At 45.3% G+C, this 21,105-nt stretch overlaps 2 protein-coding genes across 5 annotated transcripts in view; one reads left to right on the forward strand and one right to left on the reverse strand.

Annotated features, from left to right (window-relative positions):
* Positions 1 to 7,533, forward strand: part of MYO19 (myosin XIX) — a 34,399-nt gene extending 26,866 nt beyond the window's left edge. For all 3 annotated transcript variants that reach the window (XM_069482318.1, XM_069482319.1, XM_069482320.1), the window contains 7 exons: positions 267 to 337; positions 2,549 to 2,652; positions 4,362 to 4,528; positions 4,658 to 4,787; positions 6,030 to 6,115; positions 6,533 to 6,835; positions 7,392 to 7,533. In XM_069482318.1, coding sequence (XP_069338419.1) covers positions 267 to 337; positions 2,549 to 2,652; positions 4,362 to 4,528; positions 4,658 to 4,787; positions 6,030 to 6,115; positions 6,533 to 6,835; positions 7,392 to 7,520 — 990 coding nt within the window. In that variant the 3' untranslated portion in view covers positions 7,521 to 7,533. The remainder of the gene's footprint in view (positions 1 to 266; positions 338 to 2,548; positions 2,653 to 4,361; positions 4,529 to 4,657; positions 4,788 to 6,029; positions 6,116 to 6,532; positions 6,836 to 7,391) is intronic.
* Positions 7,534 to 8,408: 875 nt separating this feature from the next.
* Positions 8,409 to 20,611, reverse strand: ZNHIT3 (zinc finger HIT-type containing 3). 2 transcript variants are annotated; one of them, XM_069482321.1, is made up of 5 exons: positions 20,471 to 20,611; positions 20,327 to 20,358; positions 11,122 to 11,208; positions 9,683 to 9,763; positions 8,409 to 8,597 (listed from the first exon to the last, which is right to left on the reverse strand). In XM_069482321.1, exons 1-5 carry the CDS (start codon positions 20,554 to 20,556, stop codon positions 8,416 to 8,418), a joined length of 468 nt encoding a protein of 155 aa, XP_069338422.1. In that variant the 5' UTR covers positions 20,557 to 20,611; the 3' UTR covers positions 8,409 to 8,415. The 2 variants fall into 2 exon arrangements, with proteins under 2 accessions (XP_069338422.1, XP_069338423.1); XM_069482322.1 differs by lacking the exons at positions 9,683 to 9,763; positions 11,122 to 11,208.
* Positions 20,612 to 21,105: the final 494 nt, after the last annotated feature.

Here is a 21,105-nt window from a genome sequence, read left to right on the forward strand (position 1 = left end):
AGTCAGGCCCATCACTTGCCCCAGCTGTACCAGATGTTGTGTGTCAGATGATGGGGACTTGGGACTACCAGGTCCCTTTCTAGCAGGGAGATTATTTTCAAGGTCCTTTGATATCTTACTGCCCCAGGGAGATACCCCCAATTTGCTGGACCTTAGGAGAGCCTGCAGCTCCATGCTGACTGGGGCCTGAGAAGGACAGAAGTAATGGCATTCTGGCCTGCTGCCCCCAAGCTACAGATGCTTTCCCTGTCTCCCCACCCTTGCAGGTCCTGAGCCAGCTGGAGGCCTGTGGCCTCGTGGAGACCATCCACATCAGTGCCGCCGGCTTCCCCATCCGGTGAGTGGGCCTGATCACTGTTGGGGCCAGGGCCAGTGCCAGGGTGGAGCTCAGGACTCGAGCCAAACAAGAGCCTGCCCAACTCAGAGTGGGATGAGATGAAGAGAATGAGGCATTTTGGTAGAACTCAATTTGGAGCTCAAGGAGCAGTACCTATTCATTTATCTATTCACTTACTGTGCACTATTTTGTACCCAGCACAGTTTCTGATGATATATTAGTGAAGAAGGAAGCAAATCTGTGCCCTTCTGTATGCCCCTGATTTGCCCAGTGCAAATCAGGGGCATACATTCCTGTGGAAACAAGAAAAATAAGTATAAAGTATCATTGGCACTAAGAAAGAAATAAGTGCTATTAGATGACTAACAGGGGAAGGGGATCCTTGGGCTGGTCAGGGACGGGCCCCTCTAAGCAGGCTGGGAAGATCTGAGGGAGGGGAGAGTATTCCAGACTGAGAGAACAGCAACCATAAAGCTCCCAGGTTAGGAACTGAGAAATGCTAAAGGGACTGGACCACAGAGAATTTGGAGTAGGAGAGAGGGTCAGGAGCCAGACTCACAGGGCTTTATAGGCCATAAAAGACAGTTTACTGAAATGGGTTGGTCTGGGGAAGGCCTAGGGTAGAGGGTCAGGAATTCTCTTGTGACCTTGTCAGGTTTAAGATAGCTGTGAGACAGGCTCAGGGCTCAGCAGAGCCTTAATTAATAACTGGAGGGTCCCTGGTAGTCTAATGGCCAGGATATTAAAAGAAAAGAAAAGAACTGGAGGGGCACTTGAGGGTCTGTCCTCAGTGGGTTTTTTTAGCACCATGAGCAAGGAGGAAATCACCTAGAGAGAGAATCTAAGGCCATTCCAAGGAATGCCCACATTTAGAGAGGGTGGGTGGCAAGAAACTAGCAAGGACAACTTGGAAAGAATCATGGGTGAAGGAGGAAGCCAGAGGGTCATGGGTGTTCTGGAGGCTGAGAGAGAATGCTCTACAAGGGAGAGGGGTCAGTGCTGCCCAGGGGCCAGGTAGGAGAGAGACTGAACACAGACCACTGGATTTGGTGGAGTCTGCTGATGGCTGTGACAGGAGCCATGTTGGTATAGTGGGGACAGAAGCCAGACTCTGGAGGGCTGACAGCTATTGGGAGGAGGAAGTACAGGTATCAGGTGTCATTAGCTGTTTAGAGAAGTGTTGTCTTGAACGGGAACAGAAATCAGGATGATGTGGCTGAGGCTTTGGAGTCAGAGGTCAGATGGGAGACACGGCTAAGCATATTTGTGTGATAGGAGTGGTTTAGTTGCCTGGGGAAAGGCCTGTCCTTTGGAAGGAGGCAGGCTGCAAATCCTCTATTAAAAGAACAAGATGAGGCCAGGCTCGGTGGCTCATGCCTGTAATCCTAGCACTCTGGGAGGCCGAGGTGGGAGGATCGCTCGAGGTCAGGAGTTCAAGACCAGCCTGAGCAAGAGTGAGACCCCATCTCTCCTAAAAATAGAAAGAAATGATCTGGACAGCTGAAAATATATACAGAAAAAAAAAAAATTAGCTGGGCATGGTGGCACATGCCTGTAGTCCCAGCTACTGGGGAGGCTGAGGCAGAAGGATTGCTTGAACCCAGGAGTTTGATGTTGCTGTGAGCTAGGCTGATGCCACGGCACTCTAGCCCAGGCAACAGAGCGAGACTCTGTCTCAAAAAAAAAAAAAAAAAGAACAAGATGCTTTGTTTTGGTACCCTAAGGCAGTAGGAAGAGCAGACCCAGTTTAAAATGGTCTCTGTAGGCCTCCCACTAAATAACCCTATTAATCTCTCTAGAACCACATCTTTTTTTTTTTTTCTTTTTGGCTCTGTCGCCCCAGGTAGAGTGAAATGGCATCATCATAGCTCACTGCAAACTCTAACTCCTGGCTCAAGCGATCCTGCTGCCTCAGCCTCCCAAGTAGCTGAGACTGCAGGGGTGCACCACCACATCCAGCTAATTTTTTTCTACTTTTGGTAGAGATGGGGTCTTGCTCTTGTTCAGGCTGGTCTTGAACTCCTGACCTCAAGCAGTCCTGCCTCAGCCTCCCAGACTGGTAGGATTACAGGCGTGAGCCACCGTGCCGGCCTAGAACCACATCCTTATCTATTCAGTGGGGGTAGTCAGGGCAGCACCTTCCTGTGTTGTTGAGCAGATGTACCGACTCACAGATGAAGTCATTTTCTTCTTCCATGCTTTGCCTTCCAGGGTCTCTCACCAGAACTTTGTGGAAAGATACGAGTTACTAAGAAGGCTCTGTCCTCGCACACTTTCTGGCCCCCATAGCCCATATCCTGCCAAAGAGTGCTCTGGTGAGTGAGGCCCATTTGTTAGTCATTTGTTCAACCATAGTTTACTGAGCACCTACCCTCTGCCATCTCAGGGTTAGGGGCTGGGGGCTCAGAGGTGAATAAAACACAGCCCTGCCCTTATGGTCTTTGTTCAATGGGGGAAACAACTGAAAAAGACAATGTGGAAAGGGGAAAGGCAGAGCTATGAACAGGATGCTGTGGGTGGTGCTAGGGAGGTGTGAATCAGGGAAGGCTTCCTGGACGACGAGGTGATATCTGAGGATAGATTGGATTAGGTGAAGGGCGTTCCACATGAAAGAGGTACTACACCCGAACAGAGGCCTGGAGGCTTGAGACAGCAGTATGGGTGTGAGGAACTCCAGGCCATTCAGTGTTGCTGGCTCATTAAGGCAGAGAATGGTGGAAGGTGAGGCTGGGGTGACAGGTGGGGCCCAGTCTAGGAGCCTAGACTTTATTCTCTGGACAGATGGGGGATACTGCTGGAGAGGGAGCAAGTGATTCTGTCAGCCTCCTGCTTTCTGGAGACCACTCTGGGGGCCCCATGGAGGGCCATGGGAGTAAGGCTGGGAAGTTGCCCCAGAAGAAAGAGGAGATGTGGGCATAGGCAGGAAACATTTGGAAGGAACTGGTCAGCCTTTTTGTTGTTATTGTTATTTTATTTTTGTAGGGAGATGAGGTCTCAAGCAGTCCACCCACCTTGGCCTCCTTAAGTGCTGGGATTATAGGCGTGAGCTACCATGCCCAGCCAGAAACCAGTCAGCCTTGATAGGCACTTGATTAGATGTAGAGGGAGAAGAAAGAAGAAAATTAACTCAGCCTGGCTATTGGGGAAGGATAAGAGGAAGAGAGAGTTGGGGAAGCTGATGAGCCTTGCCATGGCAGACCTGAGCTCCGAGTCCCTGGAGTCATCTGCAAAGGACTGGGGCAAGCTTTAATCTCAAAGGAAGTGCCTGGCCTATGGGCCCTGATTTTGGGGTTGTCAGCATGTGGGAATAACTGAGGCTGAGGGAGTGCTGAGGTCCAGGGACAGGTCGAAGGAGAAGAGGCAGCTGCTCCCCCCCACCCACCCAGCATACCCTGGGGCCTATCAGACCCTGTTGACAGTTCTGCTTTGTTTTTCTCCCATCTTGTGCAGAGTTTTATCACTTTCCTTTCACGCTTTCTCCTTTCTTCCCCCACTTTCCATTGGTTTGCTCTTCTGTTCTGTCTCTCTTACCCAAAGCCCCTCTGGCCCCTGGTTGATTTTGCCGCTGTTTCTCATCTCCAGCATCTCCTTTGGCAGCCTCTGTCTCCAGAGAGGCACTGGGCAGCTAAAGGTGGTCAGAGCCCTCAGGTAAATCTTCCCTCTGCAGGAGTCAGCCCTGAGAAGTGTGGGAGGGCAGGCAGTGGAACCCGCTGGGCTGTCACAGGGCTGGGATTTGTTCTCTGCTTTCCCGTACATGGTGGGGCTGAGGGAGTGGCCTGGCTTCCCTGTTTGGCCATCAGGATGTTTGGGGCCTTGGAAACTACTGCTGGCTAAGCAGCCTCAGATTCCAGGTTCAAGGGGGTCACTCTTGTAGGCATCAAGTACCCTTTGCCAGCCTGTCCAAAGGAACCCATGGCAATGGAGGCTACAGGACACCCCAGGGCACAGCAGAAAGGGCAAAACCAGTTTCTTGAGGCATGTAAAGAAGACCAGACACTGATGGGGCCCATCTCCCCTTCCCCAGAACAGTCTCCACACGGCAAGGAGGCCACACTTCAACTTCTTCTCCAGGACATTTTCCACACTCTGCCAGCTCTAACTCAGGCAGCAGCCACACCTGGTGACTCGGATGAGGCCACACCAGCCCCAGTGCACTGTGGCAGGACCAAGGTGTTCATGACGGACTCCATGGTAAGCTGGTTTGGGGGGATGAGATTACAGGAGCCAGCTGCATGCTCTCCTCAACAGGACAGGGTCTGGGCCCTTCTCAGGGAAGAGGGAGGAGAGCCTGAGGACCTCAGTGGATACCCTTTGTTCCAGCTGGAGATTCTGGAACGTGGGCGTGCCCAGGTGCTGAGGCAGTGTGCCCGCTGCATCCAGGGTAGCTGGAGGCGATACCAGCACCGAAAGCAACAGAGGCAGAGGCGAGCTGCCGTGCTCATCCAGGCAGGTAGGTGGGGCGGGCCCCCCCTCAGCGATTGCACACCGATGCCCATGATAGTGGTTTCCTTTGAAACATTGCTCATTGAGTGCCCATCTACTGAAGCCGACTGTTCCAGCCTGAAGAGGTAGATGGTATGTCCCTGTGGTGCCCTGGTATTCTAATTTCTTGTCCACCTCGCCCATAACGTTTTTCCAGTTCTGTGGAAACCAGATCACACCACAATAAGGGTACTCTGCAGGAAGTACAGGTTAAAGTTTATCTTTCTCAGACTTAAATGGCTGTTTATGCCAACATTTTTTTTTTTTTCCCTTTACTATAACTCAAATCATTACCTGCTGGGCTCCAGGGCTGGAGATGAGTTTAAGGAGAAGGTAAAAGCCAGCAGGATCTCATCAGAAGGAAAGACGTATGAACCAACAGGTTGATAACTTTTATTGAAAAATAAAAGTATTAAAAACAACCCAGATATCTAAGAGTAGTGGCCTAAATTATGGACCATCCCTATGATGCAGCTAAGTATTTGAAGAACATTATGAATTTAATGGAAAACCATTTTCAATATGTTCATACCTGCTTGTCAAACTACACGTCAAGGGTGTGTTTCTGTGGGCATAGGGATTAAAAAATTATGTAAGGAGAGATAACAGGTGATTTTTATGTTTCTAAGGCTTTAAATTTTCTATTAATAGAATCTAAATGCATTAGTAGTATTTAATGGAATAACCACTTTTCCAAATATGACTGTACCAGAACAAATCAGAATACACTCAGATTTAAAGAGAAAGAAAAATCCTACCATCTAATAATTACTTTTATCAGTGTTAGGTTACATGGCAATGTCCCATTACAGATTCATAAAGTAAGCAAGCAAATTCAACTGAGGATTTTCAAAACAAAGAGGATTCTAAGAGGTACAGACAGTCCAGACTCCCTCCCCCTCCCCCTGAGTCTTGCCCTGGACTGCACCTGAGATGGGAGGGGACTGCTGGGCCTCAGCCAGTCCAAGCTCCCACTGCCCCTTCAATGTGTAGCTGTCTATGTACAGGCAGTTTGAAGAATGTTTCTAAAAGCCAATTTTGCTTCATATGTTGACTTTAGAACCTTTATGACATAGCACAAAGTAGCCAGTCATTGAAAAAATACTATTTCAAACTTTGTAGCAATTCTGGTGTTGCTGCAGAGCCAGGTTACTGATAGTTCTAATGACCATTTTATCATCTCTTTCCTGCTTCTGGGCAAACCTCTTAGCCATTCGTTCCTGGTTAGCTCGGAAACACATGAAGAGGCTGCACACAGCTGCCACAACCATCAAGCGTGCATGGCAGAAGTGGAGAGTAAGTTTCCCCCAAGAAGTTGGGGTGGGCAATGGATAGAGAGTTTGGGACCAGACAGACCCAGGTGGAATAAGGGTGGCCCCAAGGCCAGGCAGGTGCACGATGCCACCTACATTGCAGAGTGGTTGTGAAGGGAAAGAGTAGAGTAGCAGAAGCAACTCTGGGAATATACCCACAGTGGAATTGTACACTTTTGAAAGAGTGAATTTTATGACATATCATCAGTTTCATCTCAATGAGACTGTTATTTTAAAGTAGCATATGTAAGGTCTAAGCCCAGTTTGTTGCCTTGGGTATACCGACAGACTTCTGTCACATGGAACCAGTTTAGTTCAGGGCATCCACCTATTTGCAGCCAGGTGCCTTTAATTTACCTTAAGATGATTTATTAAAGATAGTTTTGGTTTCCATTTTAAGATCAGAATGGCCTTCCTTGCTTCTAAAGAACTGGATGGTGTAGAAGAACACTTCTCTCAAGCTCCCTGTTCCTCGAGATCCTCCCCAAAGCCCCCGATACAGACCAGGCTCCTGGGGGCAATAATCCGCCTCTGGCCCCTGGGATTGGTCCTGGCCAATGCTGCTACAGGAATACAAGGCTTTCAGAGGAAACTAGTCGTCTGGGCCTGCCTCCAGCTTCCCAGGGACAGCCCCCATAGCTACACTGTCCAGATAGCACAGCAAGACCAGGCTGGTGTCACATCTATCCGAGCACTGCCTCAGGTAGGTTGTGTGTGACAGGATGGCCATCCTCCCCACTGGCAGCTCCCGTTCCTCACACCCCACTATGGAAGGCAAAGCCTGGGAGTCCACAGAGGGAGCAGGACTGAGGCTGGGACAAGATCCTTCCCTAACCCTGCGGAGTAAACCAGTGTTTCCTCAACTATCTCACACTGAATGGAAGTGAAATTTTATGTTTTAATGCTGCTTTGGACTTTGCCACTATTTTTTATTAGTTATACTTTGATTGACAAGGTCTTGCTCTGTCACCCAGGGTGGAGGGCAGTGGTGCAATCATAGCTCACTGCAGCCTCCAACTCCTGGGCTCAAGCGATCCTCCTGCCTCAGCTTCCAAGTAGCTAGGACTACAGGCATGAGCCACCACACCTGGCCTTTTGCCACTGTTTTAGAATAAGGAGAAAAAAATGTTAACCCATTCCCTCATATTGATGTTTATTTGTCCATAACTCTTTGCATTTCTGTCATTTGCTCTGTGAGGTACCTGTAGGAACTGGCACTCCTGAGAGCTGGGGCTAAACTGTATCTCTTTTTCCCCTAGGGATCGATCAAGTTTCACTACAGAAAGTCTCCACTGCGCTATGCTGATATCTGCCCTGAACCTTCACCTTATAGTGTAACTGGCTTTAATCAGATTCTGCTGGAAAGACACAGGCTAATCCATGTGTGACCTCTTCTCACCCTCTACCTTCACCTGGCTGGGTGATCCTTGGTGCCTTTTGTTTTTTCACAAGGCCTTTTCCTGCCAGCTGCCTTGCCAAAGACATTTAATGAAACACAGCTGCCAAACTATGCCCATAGCATAGCCACTTCAAACACACGTGAGTAATAGCAATGGCTCCAGCGTAAGAGCCAGGGCTGTGTGGCCAGTGGGCCTCGGGCTCTGGTCTACATCAAGCACGGACAGGGTATCAGGGCAGATAGTTACCAAGCCAGGATTAAGAAACATCAGGGCCTCAGAGAACTTTACTACATTTCACTACCTTCAGAGATCAAACTAAGCAGCAGATGTGACTCAAAGTGTTATCTGTCACCACAGTGGGCCCTGGTTCCCTAAAAGCACTTTTGGGCCAAGCCTAAAATTGGCTCTGGAATTTAGTTGCATTTAGTTCCTTAAAGGAATGAAACCTTAGTATTTAAGAAGTTCTTGATTTAATGTAATTTCAAATCAGATTATGGACCAAGGATGATGAAAACAATGATCACATCTTGATTTTATTTAGTAACACTGATCAAGTTTTTAACTTACATGGGTGTAAAACTTGGTATCATTTATGATGTCTGTCATAACTGTACCAAGAATAAAACATTTAAAAGCAACCATGTGAATGTCAAGTTTTCTCTCCATAAAGGATTTGTCACCTCGAGGATGAATCAAAGTGATGTGGGCCTGAAACGTGAGCTCACCTCGATGGAGATGGAGATCTGCATTACATCAGCCAGTCTGCATCTTGGAAATCACCTCTCTTGCTTAGGGCCCCCACACCAGCTGGTCTCCTGGGAGAAGGAGTGGGCAAGCTCTGGGCGTCAAGCTCAGGCTTGAGCAAGCAGCACAATAGTCCATCTTAAGAATCCTCATTCTGGGATGGTTCGACAATTCCTAAACAGCAGTCTGCAAACTCCACAAACAAGGGTTCTTGCATGTAGGCTCTCATGAGCTTGGCTTTGTCGTCCCCCTGATCAAGGCTGACCATCAACTGTCTGAGATGTGGATTGAGCAATAAGCTTCTTAATGGCACAGATTCCTCTTAAAAATTAAGAAAAAAAAGCCAATCTCAGTTCAAGTGAGAACATGTGGAGATAGATGGCTGCAAGCGAAGTTTCAAACATAAAACTATGAAGAGGCTGCATCCCCTTAACCTTTAAACTCACAAATTAACCCCAATGCTTCACATATAAACAAGGTAAGATCGGCATATCAAAGGATTTAAGTTAAATGCAGTAACAGATTCCTGTTCGTATCTTTGTTGCTGGTGTATTTTCTTTCTTTATAGGCATGAAGGTTCTTGGTGAGGACAGTTATAGCAAATACTCTGAACAATGTTTAAGCATGCGATCCAGCATGCAACGGGACCAGGAGTGAACTAACACCTGTATGGCACTTTAGTCTATAAAATTTTTCACACCTATTACCAGCTCAGGTCCAACCCCAGTCTAACTAATCATTACCATGGGAGTAGGTACAAAGCATAACCTTTCACCTGATTCTGTGAAGTGGGAAGAATGAAAATAACGCACACCTTTAGGAACTACATTAGCCCATGAATTATATACATATATATCAGAACTATTGTAAGGACTGAATAAGCAGTACCACAAAAAATGCTGGGCATTCTCAACACCCATTTCTCCCTAAAGAAAATCAAACGATATGATTACCAGTGCGCATTAGTGGCTGGACTGTAAACTGAGCACTGAGGATGTGAGAATCCAGGTCCCTGCCAAATTGGTATGTGAGACAAATTACCATAAAATGTGAGTGGTATTTTACTATTAGTTCAAGGCATATGGGAAGCCAAAAAATACCTAATTCTGGTTGAGAGACAAAATGCCAAGAAAAGCTTAGCTGAGAAAAGAAACCTTGAACCAAGCATTAAAGGAGGAACAGAATTTTGCCAGCCTGCGAGACCAGTAGGATTCCAGGCAGAGGGAATGGCAGGTTGGGAGGTATGAAAAACCATGTGTGTTTACAGCATCACGTGGTTGAAAGGAAGGGTCTTGCATGCCACACTGAAGAAAGGATTTAATAACTTTTTAAAAACCACATTCCAAACAACACAGTAAAGGTGTCAGTGGTTAACAAAGAAATGAACAATCGCAGCACAGACTTACCTAAATTCTTTAAATTCTGCAAAGAAACTCTGTCCGCTTCCTCATCACTATTGAGAAAATCAGCCACAGAGGAATCATCATCTAAGGAATACATAACACAATCAACTGCTTATGACTAAAAACGAGGCCCGGGCAACAGATTTTAACAACTACACGAATAGACAAAAAAAAAAAAAAAGTATGTCACACATGTGACAGTGGTAGGAGTATACAAGCAGGTATAGACAAACCAAAATCCTCTCTCTTCTCGAGTTTGTGACCCTCTTTTAGGAAAAGGAAGATAAGTGAAAGAAGAATTGGAAATTTTAACAAATACACCCCTCCAGTGTTCACATAGTTTATGTCTCCCTGTGGTCTATGGGCTTGGAGCTGGTTTTGTGATTCTTATTACCCCTCCTCCCCTCACCATGGCTCCAGCCCTGCCATGGGTCAATAAACTAGGTGCTCTGTACAAACCTTCCAAACAGAATCCCCTTTCCATCTGGACGGAAACTGCTGGCATTGCCCAAATCCAACTTGGAAGTTTCTCAAAAGACAGAAACAGGCCACCCCTTTGCTGTGCATGTTAAATTCCCCTTTGGTGGCACCAGAGGGGCTGCTTTTAGAGCCTGGCATGGTACAGGACACCCAGGAAGTATTAAAGAACATTTGGATGGATGGATGGATGGATGGATGGGATGACAGCCCACTACTGCCATAAGCTCTGAGGAGCCCCCAGCAGCAGTAAGGTGATCTAGGACTGTGGTTCCGAACCCCCAGGTGGAGGTCTGGCACCAGTCTGCAGCCTGTTACAAACCAGGCTGCACATCACCACCTGAGCGCACCCCTGCCCCCCACCATCCATGGAAAAATTGTCTTCCGTGAAACTTAGAAACCAGGCCAAACAGCAGGAGGTGAGTAGCAGGCAAGCCAGCAAAACTTCATCTGTATTTACAGCCACTCCCCATTGCTCACATCACTGCATAAGCTCTGCCACCCCCCAAAGCCCCCCCATCATTCATGGAAAAATTGTCTTCCATGAAACCACTCCCAGGTGCCAAAAAGGTTAGGGACCGCTGATCTAGGACAGAAGAAGCCTGCTTGGGCCTAGCTCAGGCAAAATGACAGCCCAGCCACACCCACACCCACGGAGGGAGACCCAAAGCTGTGACTAGAGTAGGCTCCTGCCAGCAGGGCCCACTGCAGTCCCCCAGCCTCAGCCATGGCCTTTCTCCCTCTGCCTCCTGCCCATTTTTCTTCTGAACAATGTTCTCGGGCTGCCCCCTACCTCACCTGTGATGACGCCAGCCCCCCTCCTGGCCATCAAGGCTCGGGAAACTGTTGTGCCCCAGTGAAGCCATCGTTCTGGATGCCCTGCCCAGCCCAGTCTCCCCTTTTCCCTCATTTTGACTTATTCTATTTGAAACCCCTTCAAGCTTTATTGAAGTTGACCAACCCACCTTTGTTTTCCACAGGCTTAACAGTTTTTGCAGGAACAGCTGATCTTATTTTTCTCTTGACAGGACGAGTTTCAGGGTTGCACTGCTCTGAAAAAGACACCAATCTCAGGCCCCCATCACCTGCATCTCAGCCACAAGGCCACACCTCCCCACCAAGCCAGTATCTAGGGAAGCCTATGTTGGAGGTAAGGGATATAGGTGGGGTGGGGATGGGTATGGAGGAAGTGAGAGATCAAAGCAGGGGGCCCTATGAGGAAAACCAGGAGCGGCCTGACATTGGCAGAAGGGCTGAGGAGGTAAGGTTCATGTACCCCAAGGGCCTGTCCCCATCCTTTTTGCCCTGCCTAATCTCACAGGACTCTCACCATGATTAAGTGGCACACTGACTTCAACGAGCATCAAATGATATTCTCAGCAGTTTCAGATACCAAATTTGCATGTACTATATGCCACTGGGAATACAGTCATGTGCTGAATAATGATGTTTCAGTCAATGATGGACAGCATATATGACGTGGTCACACGAAGTTATAACACTGTACTTTTACTGCACCTTCTGTGTTTATATATACAAATACTATTGTGTTCCAACTGCCTACAGTACTTAGTACAGTCTGTAGCCTATGAGCAGTAGGCTACACCATATAGCCTAGGGATGTTGTACACTATACCATCTAGGTTTGTATAAGCATACTATGATGTCTGCAGGACAAAATCTCCTAACAATGCATTTCTCAGAACATATCCCTGTTGTTAAGTGACTCTTGGCTGTGCACAAATGAAAGTCACCACCACTACCTTAGAGGGCTTTAGGCTTATGGATGACCGCTAAAGATATGGATAAGGTAAGAAGGGTCAGGTCTAAGTCTACTTTACAGGGCAGAGAGACAAACCCAAGACGACTCTTACAGGGGGAGGAGGCTTTGCTGGATGGAAAGAAATGTATTCCTGGCAAAGGGCAAGGTCTATGCCTGGACCCAATGTTTGAAAGAATAAGGTCAGGTTCAAGGAGATGGTGGTGACCAACTACCAGTTGATGCGTAGGGCAGGCCTGGGGCACAAGAGTAATGCAAAGCAGAAGAATGCAAATGCAGGACCAGTGGCTCTCAGCAAAGGCACTACTGGTATTTAGGACAGGAAAGTCTGCAGTGGTATGAGATTGTCTCACACACTGTAGAATGTAGTATTTGAGCCCTAGCACCAATTACCAGTTCACACCTCACAGACACTGCGTTTTTTACAAATTGAAGGTTTGTGGCAACACTGCATCGAGGAAGTCTATCAGCACCATTTTTCCAATAGCATGAGCTCACTTTGTATCACATTTTGGTAAATCTCACAGTATTTCAAAATTTTTCATTATTATTTTATCTGTTATGGTGATGTGTGATCAGTGACCTTTGATGTTACCATCGTAATTAGAGCACCGATATAAGATGGTGAATTTAACAAATGTATTGTGTTCTGACTGCTTCACTGACTAGCTGTTTTCCCATCTCTCTCCCTGTCCTGAAGCCTCCCTATTACCTGAGACAAAACAATATTGAAATTAGGCCAATTAGTAACTCTACAATGGCCTCTAAGTGTTCCAAGTGAAAGGAAGAGTCATACGTCTCTCTTTTTAGATCAAAAGCTAGAAATGGTTACACTTGGTGAGGAAGACCTGTCGAAAGCTGAGATAGGCCAAAAGCTAGGGCTCCTAAGCTAGTTAACCAAGTTGCAAATGCAAAGGTAAAGTTCTTGAAGGAAATTAAAAGTGCTACTCCAATAAACACATGAAAGATAAGAAAACAAAACAGCCTTATTACTGAAATGGAGAAAGTTTTAGTGGTCTGGATAGAAGATCAAACCAGATACAACGTTCCCTTAAGCCAAAGCCTAATCCAGAGGATGGCCCTCTCTTCAATTGTATGAAGGCTGAGACAGGTGAGGAAACTACTGAAGAAAAGTTGGAAGCTATCAGAGGCTGGTTCATGAGGTTTAAGGAGAGAAGGCATCTTAACATAACATAGAAGTGCAAGGTGAAACAGCAAGTGCTGATGTAGAAGCTGCATCAAGTTATCCAGAAGATCTAGCTAAAATCATTGATGAAGTGCCTACACTAAGGAAATTTTCAATGTTGAGAAAACAGCCCTCTACTACAAGAAGATGCCATCCAGGACTTTCATAGCTAGAAAGGAGAAATCAATGTCTGCCTTCAAAGATTCAAAGGATAGGCTGCCTCTCTTGTTAGATGCTAATGTACCTGGTGACTTTAAGTTGAAGCCAATGCTCATTTACCATTCCTACAATCCTAGGGCCCTTAACAATTATGCCGTATCTACCCTGTGCTCTATAAATTGAACAACAAAGTCTGGATGACAGCACATCTGTTTATATTACAGCATGATTTACTGAATATTTTGAGCCCACTGTTGATATCTACTGCTGAGAAAAAAAGATTCCTTTCAAAATATTACTGCTTACTGACAATGCACCTAGTCCCCCAAGACCTCTGATAGAGATGTACAAGATTAACATTGTTTTCATGCCTACTAACAACATATTCTGCAGCCCATGGATCAGGGAGTAATTTCAGGCTGGCTACCGTGGTTCATGCCTATAATCCCAGCACATTGGAGGCCAAGGTGGGAGGATCACTTGAGGCCAAGAGTTCAAGACCAGCCTGAGCAACACATCAAGACCCCATCTTTACAAAAAATTTTTAAAAGGTAGTTGGGTGTGGTGGAGCTCACCTGTAATCCCAGCTACTTGGAAGGATAAAGTGTAAAGATTGCTTGAGCCCAGGAGTTATGATCATGCCACTGTACTCCAGCCTGGGCAACAGAGCAAGACCCCATCTCTTTAAAATAAGAAGAAAAAAAGTCATTTTTGACTTTTAAGTGTTATTATTTAAGAAATACATTTCATAAGACTGTAGCTGCCATACATAGTGATTCCTCTGATGGATCTGGACAAAGCAAATCGAAAACCTTCTGCAAAGGATTCGCCATTCCAGAGGCCATAAAGAACAATCATGATTCATGAGAGGAGGCCAAAATATCAACATTAACAATCATTTGAAAGAAGGAGATTCCAGCCCTCAAGGATGACTTTGAGGGGTTGAAGACTTCAGTAACTGCAGATGTGGTGGAAACAGTAAGAGAACTAGAATTAGGAGGGTTTTTTTTCTTTTCTTTTTTTTTTTGAGACAGGGTCTCACTCTGTTGTCAGGGCTAGAGTGCAGTGGCATCACCATAGCTCACTGCAGCCTCCAACTCCTGGGCTAAAGCAATCCTCCTGCCTCAGCCTCCCGAGTGAGTCAGCTGGGACTACGGGTACGTACCACCACACCTGCCTAATTTTTTATTTTTTGTGGAGACAGGATCTCGTTATTGACCAGGCTGGTCTCTAACTCCTAGCCTTGGCCTCCCAAAGTGCTAGGATTACAGGCATGAGCCACCATGCCCAGGCAAAAAGTGGTTTCTTGAGATGGAATCTACTTCTGGTGAAGATGCTGTGAACATTATTGAAATGAAAACAAAGGATTTAGAATATTACTAATACATAAACTTAGTTGATAAAGCAGCAGCATGGTTTGAGAGGATTTACTCCAATTTTAAAAGTAGTTCTACTGTGGGTACAATGCTACCAAACAGCATTACATACTACAGAGAAATCTTTCATAAAAGAAAGAGTCAATTGATGCCACAAACTTCACTGTTGTCGTGTTTTAAGAAATTGCCGGCCGGGCGCGGTGGCTCATGCCTGTAATCCTAGCACTCTGGGAGGCCGAGGGGAGTGGATCGCTCAAGGTCAGGAGTTCGAGACCAGCCTGAGCAAGAGCGAGACCCCGTCTCTACTAAAAATAGAAAGAAATTATCTGGCCAACTAAAATATATATAGAAAAAAAAAAAAATTAGCCGGGCATGGTGGCACATGCCTGTAGTCCCAGCTACTCGGGAGGCTGAGGCGGTAGGATCGCTTAAGCCCAGGAGTTTGAGGTTGCTGTGAGCTAGGCTGACGCCACGGCACTCACTCTAGCCCAGGCAACAAAGCGAGACTCTGTCTCAAAAAAAAAAAAAGAAATTGCCACAGCCACCCAACTTTCAGCACCACCACCCTGATCAGTCAGCGGCCATCAAAGGTCAGCCATCAGGCAAGACCCTCTGCCAGCAAAAAGATTACAACTTGCTGAAGGCTCAGATGATGGCATTTTTTATATAAGTACTTTTTTTTTTTTTAGGACATAATCCTACTGCATACTTAATAGGCTACAGTGTAGTGTAAAAATAACTTTTATATGCACTGGGAAAACAAAAAATTCATGTGACTAGTTTTATTGCAATATTCGCTTTATTGCAGTGGTCCCACAGTATTTCCAAGGTGTGCCTGTACAGCCAATCTCTCCTCAGTTACTCTAAGAACAAACACATTGTGACAATTTGTCTCCCTAGGAACAGCAATACCCAGGTTAAGAACACCGTCCTCCATGCTTGACAGCCATACAGTTTTCAACAAGGGAGTGAATTGCTCAAATGTGCTTTTCCAGAAAAATCACCCTGGCAGCAGCAGGGACACAGGGTAATGAGTTCACGATTGCTCTAGTGGTTGCTGGAGGAACCCTGCAGGGTAAAAGGGAAGTACTCAGAACCCCAGACTTCCAATCCTGCTTCCAGCAAAGCAGCTCCACTTCTCTCCTATCTTGACCTATAAGGTTTCTTTTGAAAATGCCCCACAGATATTAGGAACAAGGTGGGGGGGGGGGCCGGCGCGGGGTGTGAACCTTACTGCTGTAAACCAGAGATTAGAGGCGATGAAACTAGAGGCAAAACAACCAAAGACGAACTTCTAAGGGTCAATACAGCATATAGTCAGGGGAAAGGGTTCCAAGGACAGAGAGAAGAGGCCAGACTAGAGAAATATTTATAATGTAGACTTGACCATACACTGTGAAAAAGAAAAATCAGGTAGGGGATGGTTACGACAGTTGCCAGTGACTGACCACTTACTAAGTGCCAAGAACTGTGCCAGGTACACAGTGATATATACAGAATCTCAATAAACCCTTCCAAAGCCCCCATGACATGGAGACTTTTATTTCCACTTACAGGTGAAAGCAGAAAAGATTAAGTTTGCTAGTAATAAAGAAACTCATCCAAGGTCCACAACTAGTAAGTGGCAGAGGCAGAATTCGAATTCTAAGGCTGTGCTATACAACTAAAGAATATAGCAGAAGGGACTGAAGGAGAGGTGGATTTTCAGGGCTTGTTGTACCTCACCATAAAACAGAAACGTTTGTTTCTAGGGGCTCAAAAAGATGTTGGAGCTACAGATTTGGGTGTCAGCAAAAAAAAAAAAAGAGTTAAAAAGATGTGAAAGAGATCACCCAGGAACAAGGTCAAGGACAGCATCCCAAGAACAAGTTTTAGTAGACAGGCAAAGGGAGAGAATCCATCAAAAGACTCTGAGAAACAACATTCAGAAAGGGAAGATAGTCTCTGATCATACCACCCTGACACCCCCAATCTTGTCTGACCTCAGAAGCCGAAAGTTGGGTCTGGTTAGTACTTGGACAGGAGAAAGGGAGGACAGCATCCCAGACAGCAGTGTCTCCCCAATCAACAGAAAGAATATCAAGAGGGAAAGTTAAGCACAATAGACATTCATAGGAATCAAGAAAGATGACAAATGAAGTATCCAACAGGTGTGGCTATTAGAAATTCCTGATAAAAATAATTCTTTATTAAATACCCCTGTAACACTGCCTATAGCAGCAACAAAAGCAAAACAACTAAAATACCCACCCTAAGAATAAATATTAAAATGACCACACTACCCAAAGCCACCTACAGATTCAATGCAATCCCTATCAAAATACACCAGTGACATTCTTCACAGAAATAGAAAAAGCAATCCTAAAACTCACATGGAATCACAAAAGATCCTGAATAGCCAGTGCAATCCTAAGCAAAGAGAATAAAGCCAGAGACTTCACACTACTTGCCCTCAAAGTATACTACAAAGCTATAGTAGCCATAAAAACAACACAGTCCTGGCATAAAAATAGACACATAGACCAGTAAAACAGACTAGAGAACCAAAAATAAGTCCACATATTTATAACCAACTGATTTTCAACAGAGGTGCAAAAGCATATATTGAGGAAAGGACAGACTCTTCAATAAATGGTGTTGGGAAAACAGGATATCCACATGCAGAAGAAGCAAACTAGACCCCTATCTCTCCCCATATGTAAAAATCAACTCAAAATGGATTAAAGATATAAATGTAAGACCTGAAACTATGAAACTACTAGAAGAATACACAGGGGAAACACTTTACATTGGTCTGGGCAAAAATTTTATGAATAAAATCTCTGAAGCACAGGCAACCACAGCAAAAATAGGATTTTATCAAACTAAAAAAAAAAGCTTCTGCACAGCAAAGGAAACAATCAACACTGAAGAGACAACCTACAAAATGGGAGAAAATACATGCAAACAAATTCATCTGACAAGGGATTACTACCAAGAATACACAAGGATCTCAAATCAACAGCCAAAAAAATCCAATTTAAAAATGGGCAAATGATCTGAAGAGACAATTCTCAAAAGAAGACATCCAAATGCCAAAAGGTATATGAAAAAATGCTCAACATCAATGATCATCAGGAAAATGCAAATTAAAACCACAATACGATATCATTTCACCCTAGTTAGAATGGCTGTTATCAACAGGACAAAAAAAAAAAAAATGCTGGCAAGGATGAAGACAAAGGGAATTCTTATACACTTTGGATGGGAATGTAAATTAGTACAGCCACTATGGAAAATAGTATTGAAGTTCCTCAAAAAACTAAAAATAGAACTACCATATAATCCAGCAATCCCACTACTGGGTAAATATTCAAAGGAAAGGAGATCAGTATTATTGAAGAGAAACCTACAGCACTATTCACAATAGCCAAGATACAGAATCAACCTAAGTGTCCATCCAGAGATGAATGGATAAATAAAATGTATATATCCACCATGGAACACTATTCAGCCATGAAAAAGAATGAAATCCTGTCATTTGCAGCAACGTGGATAAACCTGGAGGATGTTATGTTTGGTGAAATAAACTACTCAGAGAAAAATGTTCTCACTCATATGTAGAAGCTAAATAAGTTGATCTTACAAGAGTAGAGAATAGAACAGTGGTAGCTAGAGGCTGGGAAGGATGGAGGGGAGAGGGAGAGGTTAACATACAAAATTACAGCTAGATAAGAATAAGTTCTAATGTTCTATATAGCACTGTAGAGTAACTATAGTTAACAACAATTTATACTTTCAAATATCTAGAAGAGAGGATTTTGAATGCTCCCAACATTCAAAAATGATATCTAGAAATAATTGTTTCAGGTGATGGATATTCTAGTTACCTTAATTTGATCATTACGCATTATATATGCATATTAAAATATCACACTGTAATCCACAAATATGTACATTACGTATCGATTAAAAATAAAAATTAGAAAGATCCAGCAAAGGGAGGCTGGTAATATAAATAATGGTCATATCAACCGTATAATGAAATATAGTTCTTTAAGTCAATGAGCTAGAACTGTATTATACACTGGTTTTTAAAAAGTGCCCAACATACACTGTAAAATCAAATAAGGACGTTGTTGAGTATAATCTCATTGCTGAGATTCTCAGAGCTAAAAAAAAAAAAAAAATAGTTCTACATATTGGTAGAAAAATGGAAATAATCTGAAAGATTCTCCATCAAACTTTTAATCATAAATTGTACTGGATGGAATTGTCTAATGAATTTTACTAAGACTTGGACTTTCTAAAAAATTAAATGCAGAAATGTATTTTACCTTCAGAAAACATATGCAATTAATGTTAAAAATAGAAAATCATCCCAATATAAAAAAGCAGAGAGGGGTAACTGAATTTTCTACAGGCACGTTTCATAATTATACAACTTAAAGATACAGTACTTCAAGATTTGAAAGTGCATATGTAACCATGTATTTGTGGATGTACATACATTTGTAAACATCACTTCTTATACGGAACTTGCTAATTTTTTCTCTTAATACATCAACTCTCATTATAAAGAGCTACCTCACTGTTGTTAACAAGAAAGTATTTAAGAGAGAAAGTGTTCTTGTTAACCTTAACCAGTGCAGTTTCTGCCAAATAATGAGGGGCTATGCCAGAAGAGGAATTAACAATTGAGGTAGACTTTCGTGGGGAAAACAGTAGACTTTTTTTTTTTTTTTTCTTTTTGAAACAGGGTCTTTGCACTCTAGCCAGGGCAATAGAGCCGTGGCCCAATCATAGCTCACAGCAACCTCAAACTCCTGGGCTCAAGTGATCCTCCTGCCTCAGCTCCCGAGTAACAGGGACTACAGGCGCCCACCACCATGCCTGGCTAATTTTTCTATTTTTTGTAGAGTCTGTCTAGATTGCTCAGGCTGGTCTCGAACTCTTGGCCTCAAGCAATCCTCCGGCCTCAGCGTCCCAAAATGCTGAGATTACAGGCGTGAGTCACCGCGCCAGGACCAGTCACTATTTTTTTTTTTTTTAAATACAGAGTCTCGCATTGTTGCCCGGGCTAGAGTGCCGTGGCGTCAACCTAGCTCACAGCAACCTCAAATTCCTGGGCTTAAGCGATCCTCCTGCCTCAGCCTCCCGAGTAGCTGGGACTACAGGCATGAGCCACCATGCCCGGCTAATTTTTCTATATATATTTTTAGTTGCCCACATAATTTCTTTCTATTTTTAGTAGAGACGGGAGTCTCCCTCTTGCTCAGGCTGGTCTCAAACTCCTGACTTCGAGCGATCCACCCACCTCGGCCTCCCAGAGTGCTAGGATTACAGGCGTGAGCCACTGCGCCCGGCCCCCAGTCGACTATTTTTAAAGAAAAGTGGGGCACGCAAAAGAAAAGGAAGGTCTGTTCAAAATCCAGAGAGGCATTTACAGGCAAAAGTCGCGCACACAGGGAGAGGTCTGGGACACCAGGGACCAAGCCTAAAGAAAGGAAGCAGGCTCCCACAGAACGAGCGGCAGGAAAGGCCGGGAGAGCCGAGGGACTCAGACTGGTCAGGCGCGGGAAAGCCCGGAGAAGGCGCAGCCTGAAGGGTCCAGAGATGGTGGCGGGGCGTGGGGGCTGTCTCTGGCTAGAAGGGGACTAAGAGCTGAGGCGGGGAAGCCGGGGGCTTACCTTTGTGCTTCCGGAAGCAGGTCACTGAGCAGCTGTAATAGAGACCACAGACCGCGTCAGCCCCGAAGGCTGCGTGAACCCTCCCGTACCCCTCCAGCCCCCGCCCCGGCCAGATATTCGTGCTCCCCCAGCCTCCCCACTCACTAGGGCACGCGGCAGCCCGGGCAGCGGTATTTGGGTTTCTCCAAGCAGATTACGCAAACCACCGTGCTACAATTGAGCGAAGCCATCGTCTCTCACTCGACTTGCTCCCACTCAGCTGCGCGCCCCTCTCGCCGCGGGCCCCTCGTGCACGCCCTATTTCCGCTTCCTAAATCAGGACCAATCAGCGCTCAGCACTTACTGGCAGGCTAAAGCAATTGATTGAGCCTGCTCACGATCCCAGGCCTCGTAAATGGAGCATCGATACACTCGATGAGCATCAGCTGCGTCCTAGGTTTTCCCTGACTTGGTCTTGTCGTGGAACTTGTTATGTAGCCTTGTCCCTGCTCTTACGCGACTGTGTGACTTAGGGCAGCTTATCGCCACTCTCCATGTCCGTTGCCCCTCGTGTAAAAAGAATTTGTGGAACTACACGTCCGTCACTTTCCAGCTAGGGCTTTCTGAATCTTGCGTGCACATCTCATCTGCTTACCTCTGTTAAATGGCAACTCCAGACTCGGCTGGATCACGTGGCACACAGAAACCTGTCCTTCCCAGACTAGACTTTTTTTTTTTTTTTTAAGAGACGGGGTCTTGCTGTGTCACCCAGGCTGGCGTGCAGTGGCTATTCACAGGCG

The sequence above is a fragment of the Eulemur rufifrons genome, chromosome 9, assembly GCF_041146395.1.
Source record: "Eulemur rufifrons isolate Redbay chromosome 9, OSU_ERuf_1, whole genome shotgun sequence".
NCBI classification, from domain to species: domain Eukaryota; kingdom Metazoa; phylum Chordata; class Mammalia; order Primates; family Lemuridae; genus Eulemur; species Eulemur rufifrons.